Below are 22,570 nucleotides of genomic sequence, written 5' to 3'. Positions count from 1 at the left end.
CCCCACTGCAGGTCTTGTGCTTGTTGTGAAGGGAGATGGAAGCACCTGGTGGTGAGTTACATGTGCACATGGAGGGGGAAATGAGGGCTGTAGACCCTTCCTGAAGCACAGTGTGGAAGGCATAGGTGTGTCCACCGTAGTCCTGGCCTTTGGACTCCAAAATTGGTTGGGCTAGAGCATCTCCTGACAGTGCCTCGAGGCCTAACAGGTGTAACGGCACTGCCACATCCTCTGTACTTGGAAGCTGGATGGTTGTGGCACTGGTGATGGTGAGCAATAGTAATTTAGAGCGGAAGGGTGTCTGGAAATTTGTGTTCCTTCTTATTTTCCCCCTCTGCAATATTTCATGTTAGGAAGCCAGAAGTCCTTGACTAGGAGGAGGGGGGAAGCCACCCAGCAGAACCTTTTGGTGCTCTCTGACGGAACGTCCATATTTTGAAACAACTTCGGATATTAGTGTCATGTGTGTAATTTCCTAACAAATATTGTAATAAATAGGCAATGTGGAATTTTTCATATAGCTCATATTCAATGAGTCTCACAGGTTCCTGATTTAATGCCTTTCATGTACCAGCATGTACTGGTGTAATTTTTTTTTCCACTTATTCAATTAAAAATGGCAGTCTTGAACTACTTTTTCAGATATGGGGCAAATGCATACTGTTTTGACATCCATAGCATTTTTATGTATTTTTTTTTAACTTTTCCTTAGAACATACTCACGCTCTGCCCCCCAGTATTAGGGAATCCTAGTGTATCTGAACAATCTGTTTAAGGGATTCACTATCATTACAGTCAGAGTTTCTTAAAGGAAAGAGGATTAAGGTCTTGGCAGTTGTGAAGGAGTGTTGGTAGGCGTATGAGCTGTAATATGCTAAAGCTGAGAAAAAGCACAAGTCCATGTGCATTAAGAGGAGAAACATATTCTGTAAAGGCACTCTCTAACTAATTACAGGAAGATATAATTAATCTCTGTCTTGTATCTACTTTTAGTTTTACCGCATGGTTCTTTGTGTGCTTACAGTACTAATGGAATCATTAATTTTCTGCATTCCACAGCTGCGTTACGCTCACCCTACATATCTGCTCTTCTTATCCATTCATCCCATGTTGGTCTATTGAAAAGCCTGCTTGTTTTCTCACTCAAGGCCCCTTAAGCCTGGAATTAACTTCTGATCATGAAAGGCAAATGTACAGTTCTTTTTAGGTTATAGTCCTCCTTCAGATTATTTGTTATAAGAACTATGATTATCAGACAATTTTATTTTAAATGTCATTCATCCACTGACAAGGCCCCTAAAAGATAAACTTCAGTTCTTCTAGTCTTATATTTCATCCCTTCTATATCAGTTGCAAGTTGTTCAGTGCGGGTGCCCTTCTAAAGCCAGTCAACCTTCCTCCTGGATGCAGAGGTTCAATCATATGCAAGAATGTAATTCTGAGTGTTAGTGTCAGAGATAAACAGATGTGAAATAAATCGTCTTCAGGATTTTGCCCTGTGAGAGGATTAGCACCTGTGCCATTTAGGCAGACTAGTTAAAACATCTTGAAAGAAAGAGATTTCTGAATTACCTTATGTGATTGTTCCATTTGCCTTTGCAATATGTTTTTAAGTACGTAAAACTGTCATTATGTCATCTTGTTTTCTGTCTTTAAACTAAACAACCTTAATCAGTGTAGAATTACTTACGGGTTCTATTTTCCAGGTTTCTGATCACTTTCAATTTTTTTGTGTTTCTAAGGACTCTCTTTCAGTTCATTATCTCTTTTCTGTAGTGTAGTCATGAATCAACACTGTCATAATACTGTATGAAAGGAAACGATATACTGAGATGTATTAAATGCAACACTGATGATGGATTACTTCATGGACTTGAAGTTATTCCTCCCTCATTCAGTGGTGTTGAGGAATGTTTTGTACTACACAGCTGAAGAAGAACCGTGTTTACGTTTGGGTGCTGTCTTGACAGAGCAAGAAAAAGCAAATCTGTAGGAAAGAACCCAAAGGAGAGCAATCAAAATATCTATGTTTGCCTTTATTGCAATATGATATTGATGACAATATTTTGCTGTTGATCCTCAATGCTACATTTCCTTTCCTGAAGAAATAGTGCAAGCTTTTCTTTTTCTGTGCAACTGGCTGTTCCCCCTAGAGTGTAGCACCTTATGCCTTCTAGCTATTATGCTTCATCCTGTTTCTTTTTCATTATATATATATATTTTTTCATCAGTCAAGGCTATTTTAAATTTAAATTGGCCTGCTCTGAGAAAACGTCTTTGTCTTCTGATCACAATAGTAGATGTGGTGTATAAAATGTATCAAAGGAGTTATGAGAGAAAGTAAATTTGAGTCTGCTGTAATTTATTGGTCAGAGCACAGACTCTGTGGGACAGCCCAACGTGTTTTTGCTGCCTAATTTGAAATAAGGTAGGATAAAAATGAATGACTCCTCTTTTCACATGCCTTCAGCAGACGTCCCAACCATGGATATGCCATAGATAGGAAATTTCAGTGGAATGTTTTTATGGAAACAAAAAAATTAAACTGGATTAGAGAATTTGTTCACTAGACTTCTGAGGTGTAAATATTGCTTGTAAATATTGCTTGTAAAGTATTTACATGTGGAATTTGGAAAAGTTTAGGTTCAAATATGATGCTTCAAGATTTGTCCTTAAAATGTTGTAAGTGTATAAATTTATAAATGCATTTTATCAGTTAAAAATCAAACTACCGTGTCACTGAAGCTACATTTATTGAGGATGAGAATCAGCAAATACTGATTTCTGCAGGAGGACCAGTGAAACTAAATGGACAGGTGAAAATGATTGTTTAAATAAAGTAGGGGAAACTCCAGAGGAACTATTTTCATAAGGGTCTAACAAACTAATACTCCATTTAGTTGGTAACAGATCACACGTGGTAAAATACATAGACAGAGGGAAGAGAGGTTTGGATTTACTGAGAACCTCACAGTCTAATTCAAAATAATACCACTGCAACACATGCATTCTGACATTCCCTCTACATGCATACAAATACATTCTGTGATTTTTTTTATGACTCTCATATGAATTTTCTGATGATCTGTGTAAGAGCTTTGAACATGTTCCCCTAGTCTTCAGTTACGAGGATGAAAAGCCTGACAAAAATTGCTGCGTCCACCTGAGAAACAAATGGCCATAAACAAGTCAATAGTTTCTACAGAAAACCCGGTACACCTCAACACCACTTTTACACTCTGCCTATTTTTTTTGCAAACTTTTTCAAAATAAAACTTAGAGCAGGGAAGACAAGTGTTTTATGTCAGTTACACCAAAGTTTGGCTTAGAGATGTCTAGTTGGAAACAGAATTTGCAGCTCTGAGATTTAGTCTTTAGTGCTCTGAAAGAACTGGGGTATTTTGAGTAGGGTATCAAAACATTATTGCAAACGGGAGTGCTTTAAAGCAAATACGATGGCTAGGGATATGCCTGGAGTAGACAAGAATAAAATGATGTAAGTATTTACCTGCAGTTTTAGCTCCCTCTAGAGAGTGCTGTTTTCTTTTGTGTGGTATTGACAGGTTTGGGGCTTGCTTGAGAAAGTAAGTTTCAGTAATTTTTCTGTCAAAAACAGGATAGTGACTAAGCTTTCTTAAAAGTCACGTCTGATGTGACAATTATGCTACTGTTCTCCTTTATTTTCCCTCTTCTTCCCTCCACATGCGTGTGCATACGCACACACATCCTCCCTCTCCATTTCCTGAGTCCAGTGTCTAGAAAATTCATCAAAGGTATAGAAACCAACATTTAATTTCCTCATTTGCCAACTGAGTTTTAATTTATATTCCCCTATCTCTCATCGTAAGCACTTAAATCTTATGCAACTCTCTGCTCTTTCTACATGTTTTTTCTAAAAAAAAACAACACATGTAGATCTGGTGTATAAACTCTAACATTACTACGTCTGTTTGGAGAGTTATTTTATTTTTCAATCCTCTTTCTGGTACCAGTTTTTGGAAGAAGTACTGTACAGAGAGAGTTTTTTAAATGAGAATTCAGGACAAACCTAGCATAGTTAAATTGGTGGATATACAAGTACATGCAAAGACTAAATTCCCATTAAAACCTCTTTCTTTGAAGAAGCACTTTGGACTGAAGTTTGCCCGATAGAGTTGCATGTATCATCTTTTCAACACAAAGAGTGAACAAGGGAATGTTTGAACTCTGATTCACAGCCATTTATAATGGTCTAAAAGCAGACTTGAAAGGCTGAGAGAAATCTAGATTAATCTTATTGATTCTGAAAGCAAATAAGGTATTGTTGCATGTCATCGTAGATCACATCAGGAGTTAGATGAAGTGCTAGGTAGGTATTGGATTTTAATAGGAATAGATGAGCTTCAATGAGACGTTTAGTTTAAATAATGTGATAGAAAATGCTAACGTATTTAATCAGTTACTCTGCATATTTCATTCATTACTTGATTGTCTGTTACAATGAAAGTTCAGAGTTTTTTCCAATGTGCTACTTCTAAACCTATGTAACAATTACTAGCCAGGGAAAGGTCTGCTTTTAGACTGTGTAAAGTGCTTGTGTAGGGTTTTGCTCTCTCGAGATGTGTCTGTAAAGCACAGTCTGGTGTGTCAGCAGAAGTAACAGTGGTTGCCGGTCCGAGTGGATGCCATGCAGAACGTGTGAACAGCAGAACGGTGTGGGGAAGGTGGTTTTGCCAGGCAATTCTTCTACTGCTCGAAAATACCTGCTGTTACGTGGTATATAGCTTTTAAGCAGAAAGCATTGACACAAATTTTGTACATTTTCATTTATAAATAATACTGATATATCATTCACTGTTGTGGTTTAGCCCGGCTGGCAGCCAAACACCACACAGCCGTTCGCTCACCCTCCCCCCTCCCTCTCCGGGATGGGGGAGAGAAACGGGAAAGTGAAGTCTGTGAGTTGAGATAAAGACAGTTTATTAAGACAGGGAAAAGAATAACAATAATAATAATAATAATAATGATAGTATTAATAGTAATAATGTGTACGAAATAAGTGATGCACAATGCAATTGCTCACCACCCGTTGACCGATGCCCAGCCTATCCCCGAGCAGCCGGCCCCCCACCCCGGCTAGCCACCCCTATATATATTGTTCAGCATGACGTCAGATGGTATGGAATACCCCTTTGGCCAGTTTGGGTCAGCTGTCCTGGGTCTGTCCCCTCCCAGCTCCTGCTGCACCCCTAGCCTGCTCGCTAGCAGGACAGAGCGAGAAGCTGAAAAGTCCTTGGCTTGGTGTAAGCACTGCTCTACAACAATTAAAACATCAGCATGTTATCAGCGCTCTTTTCATTCTAATCCAAAACATAACACCCTGCCAGCTACTAGGAGGAAAATTAACTCTGTCCTACCTGAAACCAGGACATTCACACATGCTGGAAGTTTAAAAAATGTGAAAACCTTGGGAATATTGATACACATCAGTTTCCAACCAGGCAAGAATGATTAAAGGTTACACCCTCGCTGAACTTGGTTTCCTTTAGGCATTCCCCGAGAACACCGTGGGCAAGATTTATCTGTCCAGAATGAGAAACCTGTGTCTGAGTTGTCGTTTATATTTATTTTTTTAAGTCACAGTAGAGAGCTATGATGCAATTTGTTCCCTTCTAGATGGATGTAGAGAAGGGATCGGGAAATCACGTTTCAGAGGTGTCTATTGCTCACCACTGGCTTTACAGAATCTAAATGACCATCCTAGATGTGAATTTCTGCATTGTAAAACCTTTGGTGAGATTCTTTTCAAGCTTAAGATACCCATGTGTGGATGTCTGCTGGCATGGTCAGTGTCTGCAACCTCGTATAATAGTGGAGGTCTGGTCTCATCTCCAGCTAGAAGGACCCAGATCTCCCCTAACACTTGTGTCAGCCTTACATTTGTGGATATCTTGGATATCCTAAGGTGTCTTAAATGGCAGCTGTGGCCATGAGCATGTGCTGTGTGTGTACTTCAGGGGAAATTTAATTGCTTCACTTTGCATTTCCATCAGTTGCGAGGGAGGCTTTGACACTTGTTGATGCTTAGAGCTACACCACATCTAAATTTAAGTATTTAAGTGCGCCTTAAGTTTAAATTGCCTTTAAAGATCAAAAGTTTTTATTAACAGACACCACAGACCTTTCTCCTTGGTTCTGTAGAAATGAAAATAGTATTATAATGTTCAGTGTTAGATTTTACTTTTAAATCAAAGGACTTAAAAGTACACAGGGCATGTTTCTTCTTTAATTCATTACTCTGTTCTTTATGTAATCTACTATTTAATGAAATTTAGAGCAGTCTTTTGAAAACAAATGCTGCAGCTAAACTTTAAATTAGGCATGATTATTCTTCATTTGTGTACAGGAAAGTGCAGTGATCTGATAATATTGTTATATACATTATAAACTAATAAATATTATTCTTAAATATGATCATCTGTTTCAGAAAAGATCTGTTGTTTTTCCTCTTCTGTGAAAAGACTGTAAAGCTATGAAATTGTACTACTCTTCTTATTTTAACAAATAGCTGTAAGCAGTCCTAAATCCCCATTTTTTGTTTAAGGAAATAGCTGACTGAATATTAATGGTAAATTTGCACATAAATGAACAAACCAAAGATTAAAATAGATTTTATTTACAACTTCTCATGGAGAAATCCTTGTTAATACCAAAATACTTGACTATCCAAAAGAGTTTACTTGTTAATAGTCCAGTAGTAACTTCAGAAATATATGCCCATCTTGACATAAACGAATTGAAGCCCTGTAGCACCTGTATTTATATGTGGTTACAATATGTATATTTGTGAGTTTCACAATATGAAAACCTAATATTGAACCATAATAAAACTCCTTGTCTTCAATGCAACTTTTATAAAGGATGCAGAACTTTTTCTCACACAGTGGAAGGAACATCTCTGAGTCAGAAGTACTGTTGTACGTCTCTACTTTTTTATGGAACAGGAAAATGCGTTCACGTACATTTATGCATACATTACTTATCTGCTTATAATACTGTTTCTTGGTAAGTCATAGAATTAAAAACAGAACGTGCTTCAACGACATTCCTTCGTGGAACAGTACAAATGTACTGTTTTATGTATTAATGCCTATTTCAAAGGCAATTTAGCCCACTTTTTACAGCACAGAAGAGGCTTTTTATGTCTAATCCATTCGGAGCTTGAATAGCAGACCAGTTTAACACTTTCTGTAAACAATGCTTCTTTATATGTGTTTTATGCATTGAATGGGATAGAGGTTGTTATTTATCATTAAGAAATGTTCATATACTTAAATTTTTGTTTCTGTGCCTTGCTTTCACAGACTAAAACTGGTATTGCTTTGTTGTATGACGAAGTGTCTGAAAATGCTTATGACATCCGACTGAAGCTCACAAAAGAGGTATTAACAATTCAAAAACAAGATGTCGTCTGTGTTAGTGGAAGTGATCACAGTGCAAATGTAAGTGCTTCTATATCTCTGTGCTTTCGACTGCACTTTAATATCTTCTACAGAGGTCAGATTATGGTATTGGAGTGCAAGACATTTTATTGGGTAATAGAAATATGTAATGATGAGTTGTTTTTTGTGCATACGTGCATTCTTGTGTGCAAAAACTTACTTTTTTTCTACCAGTGCTATATGTCCTTTATTCTGACAAATATAACCTTAACAGTAGAGAAGATATCTATAAATGATGAGAATACAGCATTCTTCCGCCAAATATTGTTAGGCTATTAAATGGAAAAAAAAAAAAGTGGGAAAAAAAGCTGAAAAAAAAAAGCTCTGTTTCCTATAGAAAACATTTTAAGAGAAACTAATACACCAAAGTCTTTTTTTTTTTTCATTGGAGTATCAAGTATGGGCAGTTGTCTGTTCAAGACATGTCTGTTATCTGTTCACAGATATGGGCACAGAGGTGGCTGAGAGAATACTTGACAGACATTTATTTCAATTTTTTAGGCAGAGATTGGGCTTAATCAGTGCCAGCATGTGTATCTATATATATGTCTTTCTGCCTTTTCTTCCAAATTCAGTTATGGTGCTTTTTCAAAAACATTTTGCACCCCTAACCTACAGAGGAGTCTTCTGTATCACCATTTCATAATGTCACTAGAAAAACTAGTAGCACTTTGCATAAGACATACGGCGATGTTCTCTAGATTATGGGTGTTCCCAAACACTGTATTTTATTTCCTCATATAAACAGTGTTCCTCTAAAAACTCAGTATAGGTATCCCAAATGTTATTGAGTGAAATAAATTTCATGAACTCTAATGGTATTCGCTAGGATGAGCAACGCATGGCAATGCACCTCCTTGGAGAGGGCCAAGAGGGAATCTTCCGTCTGCTTGCTGTATTGCACATTTCAAATAAGCAAAAAATCTGGCACCAGGAGACAGGAAGTGAGTTTGTGATACCCTGCTGAAAATTAGGAGCCAAAAAGTATATAGGGAGTATAAGTATATACATATACAGATACATGTATGTGCGATTATGTGAGAGAGTCTGCTTATATACCACAAAAACGCATTTCATTTCTGTCACAGTAAATATGTGTATATATAGTCTAATGTCACACCAAAAATTAATTTGAAACAAACAGTGTTTAGTGGTTGGAAGCATTTTGTACTGATTTCAAAACTTGCCAGTGGAACTCAATGGAACATGAGATGCTCTTAAAAAATAAAAAAAAGGTTGCATCAGTTGGCAGGTAGTGGGAGACCACTCAGTGAAGTGAGAGACAGGTCACATGCTGGTTGGTTTGCTGAAATAAATATAAACCTAAGCCAAAAATAATCAGCATGCATATACTTTGTGCTTCACTGGGAAATGTGCAATGCTGCAGCTTTTAACTGCAGACATTGTTGATAGTGTTGATAAGTTTTATACTAATTACGATTACAATAATTGTAATAATATGTGAATGGCTGCAATATATTGTATTTTGTGCAATATATTGTATCTGTGCATATAAGTGTATATGATTGCACTGGACTTTGTGGTATTTAAATGCCTTGTGTATAAACTTCCTTTCATAGGAAAAGATTTGAAATTCTATCCTACCTAGTCTTAGGCTAATTCTTGAATGAATCAGCACAGGCTGACTGGATCTGAGGAAAAGTTGTATCAAAACTATATTTCTATTAATCATCACTCATTGATCTCATAAAAAATAAAGAAGGAATGGTTAACCCAGATATTGACTTAAAAGTGTCAAAATTTGTGTTGATTATGATTTTGATACTCTTTACTTCTACATTTTATGGGTACCCTAAATAGTATTTCCTGGAGGAAGACAGAATAGAAGGACAGGCTCTGAAAGTGTTATATTAAATCCATGTGGGCATCTTTCGTCAAAGTTTAATGAGAAAAAATGGATTAAGTCATGACTTCAAGGCAATATTTGCTTTTTCTATATTATACTTTAACAAAATAAAAACTTTTGGAGAATTAGCATTTAAAATAAAGGCCATTTAATATGAACCCTGTGTATTTTACAGGGTATGAATTACTAGCGTATAGGAGCTCAAAAGAAGAATTTGAAATCAGGCTGAAATAGCTGGTTGTTCTCTAGAGCTATTTTTGGTAATTCTGAAGTCTTAAATTTATAGCTATACAAGCTAAATTCAGAAGAGATAAATGCTTTACTTTTCAAGTGGTTCAAAAAAATAATTTTCATCCCTCGTCTGTATGATTCAAAATATTAATAGGAAACTGTAACTTGAAAGTCAGTTCTATGGCAGTCCTGAACAATGACTTTGACTGATTTATTCTCCTTCTTTCTATACTTTTCTTTCTTAGTTACTCATAGTTAATCTGTATTTGCACATGGCCATTCATCAAACTAGTTCCTTTGCAACAAAAATAGAAATAACATGTTTGTTTTTTCTCTGTAGTCTTCTCAAACTCATAGAAGGAATTCAGAAAGATTTTGCTTTTAGAGTAACTTTTCTTCTTAGGTGGGATATATGTGAATAGAGAAATTGAAAAATAGACCTCTGTGTCTACTTGTGATACTGCTTTGGTCTCCAGCCAGTTCTGTAGGACAACATTTGCTTCCAGCCCCAGTTTAGCTTACAGGTTCATTGATCCTGAGGACAGGATTTGCAGATGCTTAACTCAGATCTCAGCTGGCCCCACGCAGCAATGAATGCTGAGGAGTGGCAGACACCAGCAATCACAGGTACTGCGGTGGTTTGGGCTTTCAGCAGTACAGATTATTCCCAACAATCTCATATTGATTGTACAGATAAAAGGCTGTCACTGTAAAATACCTGTCTTTTACGAGCATCGTCTTGATCTTATTTCATACTATGCCACCCTGCATTCATTGAGGTCCTATTTTTATGCACAGAGAAAGCTTCACCTGTGATGAGAAATTGTAGAGCTGTCTTTCTGTCATTTGACTTGGATGTACAGTAATGAGAAAGAAGAACATGGTTTCTGGAATTTAAGATATGTATAGAAGCAAGTGGTGTAAAGGCAACTGTTTATTTTCCTTAGTTTTCAAGTTTTTCCACAGTAGACAAGATGGCTTTTAAATATCTGTAAAAATCCTTCTGGAAGTGGAACAATTGTAGGAAATAGCATTTTTCAATGTTTGATTATGTATTATTACATTTATGAATCATAAAGCAGATTATATGTAATATTTAAATGATTTATATCTATATTACTAAACATCTGATCTTTCTACCGAAATGTATTTCAGAAATTCAAGTTTGGAAAATCCAAACATTCTAAGCAAATTTTCCTGACTATTGTGTTTGGGGTGTTCAGACTCATAGGAAATAAAAGTGTGTAAGGGTGCATCAGCATTGGTGTGCACTCATAGAAACAAAGCATGGAGATATTGATGGAACTGGTATATAGGGGGAGAAAAAATACATTTTAATTAACTTCTAAGTATTTTTTGACAAAAGATTTTTTTTTCCAGATATGTAGTTTAATAATACTCACAGAAAGGAATCGATTGTATGAAATCCAGGGAAAGATCCATTGTCAGTTAAAGAAGAAACAGAGAGGCATTCCTTTTTTTTTACTTTTCATAGTATGCTTTTCCTGCATAGTGTGATTTTCTATAACTTTTTGCCATTTACCATGTTGAAACTAATTTCTTACGTATTCTGTATGCCTCACTCCCTTCCTTAGTACTCTGTTTTTCTTCCATGTGTATTGCTACCATCCTTTTCATGTTATCAGCCCACAGTTTTATGCCTTTCTTCTTTTCATAAACGTTTTTTTTCTTTTAATTTGTATTCTATTTCTGCATCTTTTTTTCCCTGACAATTCTACTTGCAAAGTAAGAAAAAGAAAAGAAATGTATCAAGCTTTTTACAATGATTCCCTCTCTCAGAGCTGAAATGCTTCTGACTTGGTCAGTGGACAGGCAGGTTTCTGAGGCAGGCTCCTGGCTTATTGGTGGGAAGAGGAGTCTTCAGAGGCTTGTGTGAGGCGAATAGAATTAGAATGACAAAAACCTTTGCATCCTGGGTACCCAGTTGTCCAGCTTCACAAGTCCTGTCTTAGTTGGAGTTTGACAGAATAAAGTGAGGTAGATGAATAAGGTACCTTTCAACTGAACTATTCGATTTGATTTGATTCTAAAAGGAGAGAGGAAAAAAAAAAAAGCAGGACTGGAATTTTTTTAATTCAAAAAATAGAAACAGGGCCATAAAGTACCATTTCAATCCCTGATGAGACAGCTATATCTTTTTTTCTTTATAACTTAGATGCTACAGACACAGAAGAATGTTATTTTAGCATACTTCTAGAGAACAGGTATTAAGGGCTAAAGTTTATTTTTTAACCCAAGTAATTTTTTTTTCCTGTCTAGATACCACTGGAACAGGCTGCCCAGGGAGGTTGTGGAGTCTCCTTTTCTGGAGATATTCAAGGCCTGTCTGGATGCTTACCTGGGCAGCCTGCTCTAAGGAACCTGCTTTGGCAGGGGGGTTGGACCCGATGGTCTTTCGAGGTCCCTTCTAACCCCTACAATTCTGTGATTCTGTGATAACTGCTGTTACTACGGTATTTTCCCAGAACCTGTTCTGCCATCACTGGTATGGTATTTTAGTCTGAAATAATTTTTAAAAGAGCTTTTAAAAACAGCTAAAAATATTATTTTTTTCTATATTTTGAAACATCAAGTGGGTGATTAAAGGAAGACTATTCTTTTGAAACTAAAATCATTTGTATGGAGAAAATGCATTATTTAACCATTTGTTATTTGTTTTAATAAGTTGGAAAACTGACCTAGGTATCTAAAAAAAAAAGCAATCAAGTAATTGATTAGGATCTTTATTATGAAAGCTCACAAGCTGCTGTCATTTTGAGAACAGTTAAGACTGAGTATCACAAAATGAATGATAAATATGAGTATTCATCAGCACGATGAAAAAAACCAAACTTTAATAATAAAGATAAAAAGAGTAAGTAGCTTAAGTAAAAAGAAAAATAACTGTAACAAATCAGAGGAATGCAAAGGAGACTATGGATATCCCTGAAAAATAATCTTTTGAAGGAGAGTCCAGCTGAGGGTGAGCATTCATACCAGCAAGATAGAGAGGAAAGGCAGCACAACACTGATGTTACTATGTGGTAACCCAGGCATACATACAAGTATGTATCCTTTATTAAAATTTCAGTTCATCTATTGTACATGGAGACATGGCAGACTGTCAAGATCAGTAAATTGCAATCATATATATTGTGAGAGGTTGTATGGCAGTTTAAAGTCTTTAAAAGCTAGAGGCAGAATACCTGCAGCGGAAATGAGCATTTCCAGTGATGGTATGTTGGATAATGATGGATGCAAGCTCTGCTGTTCATCTTCATCAAAACAGCAGTCATCATGTGAAATGTTGCACAAAGTGAATGCAGATGAAATTATTCAAATAAAGAACAGGTGTTCTGGCAGGAGTTAGCTATAACTCATGTTATAGAATCCCTTTTGATTTGAAAGAAATCAGATTTTTTTATTTTTTTATTTTAAAAAGAAGCATAATCTTATCCTGCCACAGGTTCCTGTGTATGTTAGTAACTCTGGAAATCCGTATCTGTAGATGATGTCCTCTGTATTGTCAGTTGCAGTAGTCTAGGTCCTTCATACTGCTTACCAAAGGAAGCTCTTCTCCCAAATAAAGCATTTTACAAATCTGGAGATGTACCTGAGGATTGTTGTGAACTCATACTGACATTGACTGTTTCATTCAGACACGTTTAATAAGATCACTACACCCTTGAGAATAAACTACAGTGGGGTTTGTCACGGTCATCTTTACTAGAATAGATCACAGAATTTGGATTGAAGGGGACCTCTCAAGGTCACCTAATTCAACCCACTGCTCAGAGCAGGACAATGGCCCAGGCAAGTTGCTGAGGGCTTTGTCCCTTCAAGTTCAGAATATTTCTGAAGATGGAGATTTCATCACTTCCCTAGGCAGCCTCTCCTAATGCGTAATCATTTTTACTGTGAAATTCTTTACAATTATGCTCAATTGGAATTTTCTTAACTGCAAGTAGAAACTTGCCTCTCATCTTTTTGCTAGGCAACTCTGAGAACAATCTGATTCTTTTTTCTGAATAATCCTCCTTTAGGTTGGCAGGCTAAAATAAAACAAGTGACTTCGTTTTACTCTAAAAAAAAAAATAGACTTTGATCTACAGTAATAGAAACAGTTAAAATAAGATAAACCAATAAAAATATCTTACTATACCATACTTATTAAGGATTCTCTGCAGCTGTCCCAGATCTCAGCTAGCATGTGAAAAGATTTGCTTTGTCTCTGTACGAAACTCGACAGCTACTGGCATGCCTCAGTTGTTATAGATGCACTCACTCTTCTTGTTCCTTTGGGGAAAAGATTACATCCTGTGCACTGCAAAATGTTGAAAGTTTCAACTCTTTTCCATTTGTAGCAATCTTTTGCTTTCTGTCTGCCTGTTCCCTAGTATAGCCTGCCTCCTCTTCATGGAATTGTGGAGTGAGGCATTACATGATGCCATGGAGGATTAATTCATGCCTGTTTTGAGATTTATTGAATGGTATTTCCATTGTCTTCATAATTCCACTGTCCAAGATGTTAGACTTTCATTTTAATACCTGTATAACTATTTCTAAGACTGTAAAGGCACTTAAAAATGACACAGACTTGGGAATAAAGTTTATACAAACACCGTTTTCGAATTTTATTATTTATTTATTTATTTATTAGCAAAAAGCTTTTCCTACAGGCTAGGCATGTTATAACCAACAGTATAGCAAATACTATTTGTAGCAAAGTTCTTCAATTGACATCCCAGCCCCAATATTGTTTTATGAAAAAGCTGTTACATTAGTTTTCAATGCATTATTTGATTGTTCATATGATCAATTATAAGATGCTGGTGTTTATAGGGCAGTAGAGGAAGAGTAGAGAAGAGGGCAGTATTGACAACCTGTGAAAATGCATAGATCTCTGGCCAAAGTGGCTAACTGAAATTTACATTTTCCTCATGCTCCACTGATTTCATCAGATTTTTTTGTTCTTGTGGTCTTTAATAAAGACTATGGACCATATGGTAACATAAATAGTAACAGCAGTGGCTAAAGAAGCAATTAAAAATCAGTGCTTTCTGGATAAGTTCAGTGTTCTTTCAACAGTTAGTTTCAAAGTGTAGTGGAAAAAAGAATCTCTGTATGACAGTCCTTGATGATGGCACTGTAATTCTTCTGACATGCTGCATGATATGTCGTATATCTTTACGTGCCAGCATAAAGCTGTATGGTTCTAGCTGTATCATGCTTAAACTGTTGGACAAGGTGATTAACCATAACCCATAACCTTCTCTTGTAAGGGCTGCTGAGCGCACTCTCCTAGGCATGGTGTTTCTTCTGAATTGTGCGTGGAAAGAATCTTGCCAAGAGCAGCCCCTGCTGTAGTCTAAAATCCACATTTCTAGGAAGAGAGACGGACAAAAGATTGTCTGCAGCTTGCAACCATTGGGAAGGTGGAAATGCCCTGCCAATCAGTGTGAAGTGGGGGTTGTGTGAGCAGAAGTGTAAATCTCAGCACATGGCAGGATGCTAAATGCATTTAGCTCAAGTTGCTGAGGAAGCTCTGGGAATGGAGAGGCAAAGAGTGTGAGCTGAGAAAATCCATATCCATAGTCTATCCTCATCTTTGTTGAGGAGACAACTTCCTGCGGGATTTCAAATATTCTTCTCCATGCACCATTTTTCGTTCCTTTCGAATATACAGCAACTGGCAGGATGTCTGCATTTTATCTCACATTTCACCGGGTCTCACATTCTCACTGGATCTGTTTCTTCGATCGTTTCTTATCTCCTAACTTCCTTGTGGTAGCTTGAAGAGTTGCTGAAAAAAAAGATAAGATATGGCTGTTATTTTAAGTACCTATCTTCTTTTTCCTTCTTATATCAGGGTGTTTCTTCCCTTGCATCCATGTTTGCAGACTTCTCTTTTAACTCTCCATATTGAACTTTTTTTGGTTTTGTTGTTCCTTTTCCCTATATGCTTCCCAAGGGCTTGGATGGCAAACTGCTGTTATTGCCACTGTTGACCAAGACTGGCTTTTATTTTCTATTGTGGATAGAAAATATTGTGGATCCATCTATGGATGGAATCTTTTCTAAATATATCCATTTATGTCAATGCATGTGGAGTGCTTCAAGCGCATTCACCTTCTGAAATCCCTTTAGTACATTGTTCATTGAGGTACATAATATTTTTCCTAATGAAAGATCCTTTTCCACAAGTGCTGGTCCTGTGCTTTAACAACCTGGTAATAATGACAAAATGGGCAGGCATTACAGGGGATATCAAATCTTGCTAAAAACCTAACTAACAAAAATAAGGACTGTAATTGCCTTCTCACATTGCCCATTAAGCTCCAGTCATGCCACTTCATATGAATGAATAGAGATATAAAAGACCTTTCTAAAGAGAAACTTTTCTGTCAAGTCATTGTGGTTTAAAAGAATCTAGAGTATTTTTATGTCAAGAGCTATCTCATACCTAAAAGACAGGTACTTGATCATATAGTTTTCCAAATTACATTTAAAAATATCTATTCTTTTTGAAACTTCATTAAAACTGTAAGATTGTTTTCAACTATTTTTCAGTAGATAGGCATATATATTAAGATGGTTTTGTTGTTGTTAGTGATATTTATTGTTTGTTTGTTTGTTTTAGGGAAATATGCTTAAAATGAGGGTGGCCATTCATGTTTTTTTCCCAAGAGGAAAAGATTTCAAAAAATAATTTAAAGCCTATTGGAAATAAATCTATTATTAAAAGTTTTGAATTTCAGTAGCTGTTTACAAGCAGCATTACAGCTACAGATACTAACTAGTCTATATATACTATAATCTATACAGGTATTGACATGTTCTTTTATATGCTGTCTGCATTTGTTATGTTTGTTAAGTTTAAATTTGTTATATTTGTTAAGTTTATACTGGATCTGTTTTTCAGCATATTATTGTCTAGAATCATTCTTGGAGTTCTTGAAAGCTTCTGCCTCACTGGTTCAGCAGTGATTGCTGAGACCTTTCAAGACCCTCCTTCCCCCCACGTATAGCTAGCTACATGTTCTTTTTCAGCACAGAGGCATCTGCATCTTAGGCTGGAGCAAAAGTATTTCTGCTTCTTCATATCTTTAACAACTTTTTCTGCAGTGCAGTTGTTTGCCTCAGTGCACAGAAGATGATATTGTTCCAAAATAAAGAAATAAAGCCTCTGTCCCTGAGCTGTATATGCTGATGAGGTATAAACCTGGTGATCACGCTCTGGCTCTCCTGCAGAGTAAATGCTACTCCATGAGAGGGGTAGTGACTGAGACAGACAAGTCAAGCACCTAAATATTGCTTCTAACCAAAAATTTAAATTCTGTCCTTCCACTGTTGCAGCTATGTGAATTTAATCCGCAGAAATCTGCTTTTGTACCTAGCTAGCAGTCTTGGTGGTTGTAAATGTTAGTCTTTCACAAAAAGTAGGCTGCTTTCTTAAACACAGTTCAGTTGTCGTTGAACGTACAAAAAAAAAAAACAGTTCAATCAGCACACATATTCTTCAGTGTTTTTGTTCATTGGAACAAGACAAAAGTTCCACTTGGGCATGTGTGATTAGGCAATATGGATTGCCTTTGTTACTGGCTTTTAAATTCTATATAATGGAGAAGAAAGAGTTGAGACCTTTGGCAAGGTAAGAGTTGGAACAGTTGATTGAAGTAATTCAGTCTGAACCATGACATCCACGCAGGTATGCCATTAAGGACAATCAGATAAGTTTTCTGTGGTAAAAGGAATGCTGACGAATTTGGAAGTTGTCAACTAATTTGGAAGTTGTTTTCAGAGATCTGAAGATAACACAGCTGAAGCTGTGACTGGATAACATTGCTTAGGGATAAATGAAAAGGGACTATTTGAACAAATCATTTTTTATAATAAAAATAATATTTGAACAACAGCAACAAATTTGTGAAAAATTAAAAAAAAAAAAAAATCTTCTACCTTGGAAGCAAGGAAATAATCTTCTATAATCTTCTATATGGGAACTGTTGTTAGCTCCAGAGTATTAACAAAAAAAACCTCACTAGTTTTATTTTTTATTTTCTTTTTATATTTTTGTTGTTTTTTCGTAAGGAACATTTTCATTTAAAAATGGAAACAATCAAAATAACATGAACATAAAACAAGCTTTTTGTTTTTTAAATATATTTTTATCTGTTTGCTTAAATTTCAAGCACCGTATAATGCAACATTTTTATGAAATAGATCTGTTGTTAATCCACATCCTTGAAACATGTATTATTATAGTGCTATATTAATTGTTTAAAATACAAATCCTATTACTCCTATATTTAGAAAAATTGTAGTCCTAGTTGGACTTCTGCAGTGAGTATTTCTGTGTTTCCTTCTAAAAGATTCCTTAATTGCAAGTTTTATTAGAAAATGAATGTGTTATAAAATTTGGACTACACATTGACAGTAGAACATTTAAGCAATTTGTCATTCAAAGAGAAAATAATTTTCTAAACTTCATATTCTTCCACAGTAAATTAAGTCAAAATGAAGCAGCCAGCTTACCCAATCAAAGATCTGCTGTGGCCATACAAGCAGGTCAAATCTCCTGTCAAACACTTAGTGGGTAAATCTGCCTTCTCTTTCTTTCGCTGGTACTTTTGACACTGGTCAATGTATTTGCTTATAAAAAGTGTGATGCTAGGGCTGTCATACCCAAGTTGTTAATCCAATTCTTGAACTTAATATAGGTATGACAGAGGCAGTATCACTTTGAGAAGCATATATGATAGAATCCTCAACAACTTGCAGCAATAAAAGGTCCCAGAAAAATAATAATAGTTCATGTTAGTATTTTGATCAGTTACAGTTTTAGTAATTACATCCTGTCTATTCAAGTGCATCCCGAAGTTCCATGTAGGTGACTTATTCTTTCTCTTGTTGCCTAGAAGTAAAAAATAAAATGAAACAAAAAAAACCTACTGTGCACTGTGCTATCGGAGGTACATAATTGTTGAAGGAGTTGATCATTACAGTGTACACACTTAGTACTTTGGAAACCTTTAAAATGAAGGATTAAATAAATTCTAGATTTTATTGAAGTGTATAATTAGCAAAACAAAATGCTAGTTAAGAAGCATAAAAGTATTAATTTCAGCTTTTCTGTTCAGATTGATGATTATTAGCACTTACTAAAGAGTTTTTCTTGCCTATAATAAAATAAAATGATACAGCTATTGTACAGTCAACTGTAGCTCTGCTTTTTTTTTTTTTTACTGATAATGATGGTTGTCTTACTTTAGCCCCAAATAATAAATAAATGTCTGAAAATGAAAAAGATGCATAACCTGCAGACAACTAGAAAATTAAATAAATCGTTTGTCTGTTTGATTGAGGCAAAAACACTGTATTTTAATCTGCCTATGTGCATGAAATTATCAATAATATCGGAAAAAAACCTTTCATTTCCTGACAAATCTTGCAATTCAGTTTTGGCATGAAGTTCTAGAGTAGAATTTTCTTTCATAATTGCTTGCAAAGCTAGTATGGGTTTCTGTCCAAATTTTGCTGCCATGAAATTTTTAATTTATAAGAAATGAGTTCTGAGTTCAGAACTGAGTCAGACATGACATCTTCTAAGTACAGTAACTTTTCTCCGATGGTAGCTGTTGATGTATCCCTTGGAAAGCTGATAAGACAAGAATATGTGGTACTTCTTTTAAAAGTTTTCCTGCCTCAAGTTATTCCTGAGCAGAATATGGTTTTGTATATTTGTCTAATTTCCCCCTGATTATGTGTAGACTTCGAACATTCAGATTTTTTTTTCTCACCAAACATTCCACAAAGAATCACTTTTTTTTTTTTTTTTTTTCCCTAAACCTAGTTCCTAGTAGTATCATTTGGTGATGTTTTAGCAAACCATTTGATACCATTTCTCACAGCATTCTCAGTACAGATATACTGTTCACTGGGTAAAATTTGTCTGGATGGCCAGTCCAAAAGGGTCATTGTGAATGGAGTTAAATCCTGTTGGTGGCTGGTCACAACTGGTGTTCCATCAGCCTTACTGGCCTTCTCTGAACCTTTTTGAGCAGTTTTAGGTATGAGGGGACCAGAATAGGATGCAGTATTCAATGTGGGGTGAACTTCAGATTTTTACATTGTTGTAATAATGTTCTTTGCTTGGTCTGTGTTCTTTTGCTAAGACTTCCAAAAATTTAATTTGTGCTTTTGACCACTGCTGAACGATGAACTGATGATGTCTTACAGTCATGGAATGGTTTGGGTTGGAAGGGACCTTAAGGATCATGTAATTCCAACCCCTCTGCCATGGGCAGGGACACCTCCCACCAGACCAGGTTGCTCAAAGCCCCATCCAACCTGGCCTTGAACACTTCCAGAGATGGGGCATCCACAGCTTCTCTGGGCAACCTGTTCCAGTGCCTCACCACCCTTATAGTAAAGGATTTCTTCCTTATATCTAATCTAAATCTACCCTCTTTTAGTTTAAAACCACTCACACTTGTCCTATTGCTAAACTCCCTGATAAAGAGTCTCTCCCTTGCACTTCAACTCTAAGGTCTTGTTAGACCTTATTGGTCTCCATATTAGAAACAGCTCATTCAGAATCAATCCTAATGTGCATTACATTATGTAATAATGTACATGGGAAATGTACTTAATAATGTACATGGGAAAAATAATTTCTAGCATTTATCTACTATAGTATTGTACTGCTGTTTTGTTGCCTGATGACTGTTTAATAAGATCTGCAAATATTTTCAGTTCACTCATCCTTCCTACCTCAGTAAGCAGTGAAGATAATCTCATTGCTCATACCTTTAATTATACATATATATATATCTTTGTAAGTAATTTAAATAATACAGGTTACAATATAGACAGCAGTGGAACTTCACTGGTGACCTTCCTCCATTGTGAGAATTACTCATTTAATCCATCCATTTGTTTTCTATCTACTTTTTAACTAATTTTAGTTAGCAGTATATCTGTGCAAGGCTTTTCGCTCATGGCTCCTTTGTTTCCTTAAAAGTAGTCTTTGTCAAAAGTCTTTGAATAATTTAAGCTTATTTTATTTTTTCAATAAAAATCTAGCATGCTTGTTGACCACGTCAGAGATTCCTGGTAGATTTGGAAGACATTGTTCTTTAAAAAAAAATGCTTTCTCTTTTTCAAGGTAGATTCAAGTGTCTAGCGATTCTGTTCTTTGTTACAGTTTCTCTTACTGTCTGTAGATACATACACTTCTTTTCCTACAGTTCTAATTTGTATAGTGCAGGCCTTAAGTTTAAACCTTAATTGAAACATTTTATGAAAAAAAATGGAATTTTACTTGTAGTGTTGTAGTCTTTGAATATCAAGGCTTTCTTGAGAAGTAACACTCCAGTGCTATTACTTCGTTTCATCCTTGAGTTCCTTTAAGATGAGGGTGAATGGTATCTGACCCTGGTGATTTGCTACTGTTATTTAGTCATTTGCTTCTAAAGTGATTTCAAATTAAGACAGGTCCATACATCCTTTGTGCTACAAAAAATGTTGGAGGAACATTTCTAGTTTCTTTTACAGTGAGACCTAATGAAAAGTGTTTATTTATCTTCCCTTCGGTACCCTTCTTTCCTCTGAGTATGCCTTGATCATAAATTGTTCCTGTGGTTTCTTTGGCAGGCCTCCTGCTCCTGATAGATTTGAAGATTTATTATTAATTGTGGTTCCTTTTGGCAATTGTTGAAACTCTCTTTACTGTTGCTGTCCAATTCAGTTTTTAAATTTATTTGCTTATGTTCCTTTTTCTCATTTTCTTTTTAAACATGATGTCCACCACTTTTTACATCTAATAACCTCCTGTTTAGCCATGTTTTTTTCCTTTTTTTCTTAGCTAAGTCTTTCTAATAAGTGGCATTCAGTGGATCTGTGTGGTAGCCTTAAGAACTCCTCACGCTGCCTATGGAGCTTTAATTTTCTTAGCTGGCTCCCCTTTATTCTTCCTTTCAACAACCTTCCTGACTTTTGAATAGTTCATTTTTGGGGATCACAGTGGTATAAATGTTGAATAAAAAGTGGGTAGCAGTTACCATTACAGAGTAGCTTTTCATATGTAAAGGTTTTAACTAATTCCCAGCTAATGCATTCTCAAGGCAGCCAAACATCTGCCAATTTCCTTTTCTGGAAAAAGGAAAAGAAAGGAAAGGAAATCTGGCAATTTCCTTTGCCTTCTTGCTTTCCAGCAGTAGGTGGACATTGACATTCTCACTGATTTCTGTTCCTTTGTGAAAATTTCAGGTTAGTTTCATTGCGTGTCCCTGCAATCAAAGATCTGATGGAAACATGATTCTGTCACCTCTATAAGTGAACATCAATTATTTTGTTTAGATTACATTTGTTATACAGTATGTGTGCAGACAGTTCTGTTTTCATACAGATCTTCTTAACCATGCTGAAACACGTCAGTTGGATATTTAATCCACATTTGTATAACAGATTAGGGTGTAATACAAACGATTATTGATAATGTCATCAGTTAGTCTTGTCTTTCCTAATTCTGCACAGCTGACAGCTTGAGGGAAAAAGCAGAGGCAAACAGGTAGAATTACCTGTATGGTAATCCATATATAGGAGTTCTGCTACCAGCAGTTGGTCAAGAGCACAACCAGCACAATCTGCTTTGGCAGATAAGAGTTGTTAGCTGGTAATAGAGATACATCATCATTTAGAACACATTAAGAGAAAATTCTTTCATGTTGTTTGGACCAAGGACTTTGCTCACTCCGTAACACCTGCGAGAATTTTGCATGCGTTTCTATCAGAATTTAAATAACATATAATACTCACTAATATGAATTTTATTTTGCATGTATGTTTTTTGCTGTACATGACTACCAATATTGTAGGGATATGTTAGAAATACTTTAATTTAAATCTGTGCATGTAGTTCATGTATATTGATGCCTTTTTTTTCCTCTCTGTTTATAAATTGTAAATGAGTTTCATCATAGAGAGGGGT

At 35.9% G+C, this 22,570-nt stretch overlaps 1 protein-coding gene across 1 annotated transcript in view; it reads left to right on the top strand.

The window, feature by feature from the left end:
• Positions 1-22,570, top strand: part of SNTG2 (syntrophin gamma 2) — a 280,170-nt gene that overhangs the window by 109,254 nt on the left and 148,346 nt on the right. Inside the window, exon 2 of the mRNA XM_035543020.1 lies at positions 7,344-7,481. Within this exon, the coding sequence (XP_035398913.1) occupies positions 7,344-7,481 (138 nt within the window). The remainder of the gene's footprint in view (positions 1-7,343; positions 7,482-22,570) is intronic.

Source organism: Cygnus atratus, chromosome 3, assembly GCF_013377495.2.
Source record: "Cygnus atratus isolate AKBS03 ecotype Queensland, Australia chromosome 3, CAtr_DNAZoo_HiC_assembly, whole genome shotgun sequence".
Classification (NCBI taxonomy): Eukaryota; Metazoa; Chordata; class Aves; order Anseriformes; family Anatidae; genus Cygnus; species Cygnus atratus.
The sequence above is the reverse complement of the archived record's forward strand: the minus strand, read 5'-3'. Positions and strand labels throughout refer to the sequence as shown.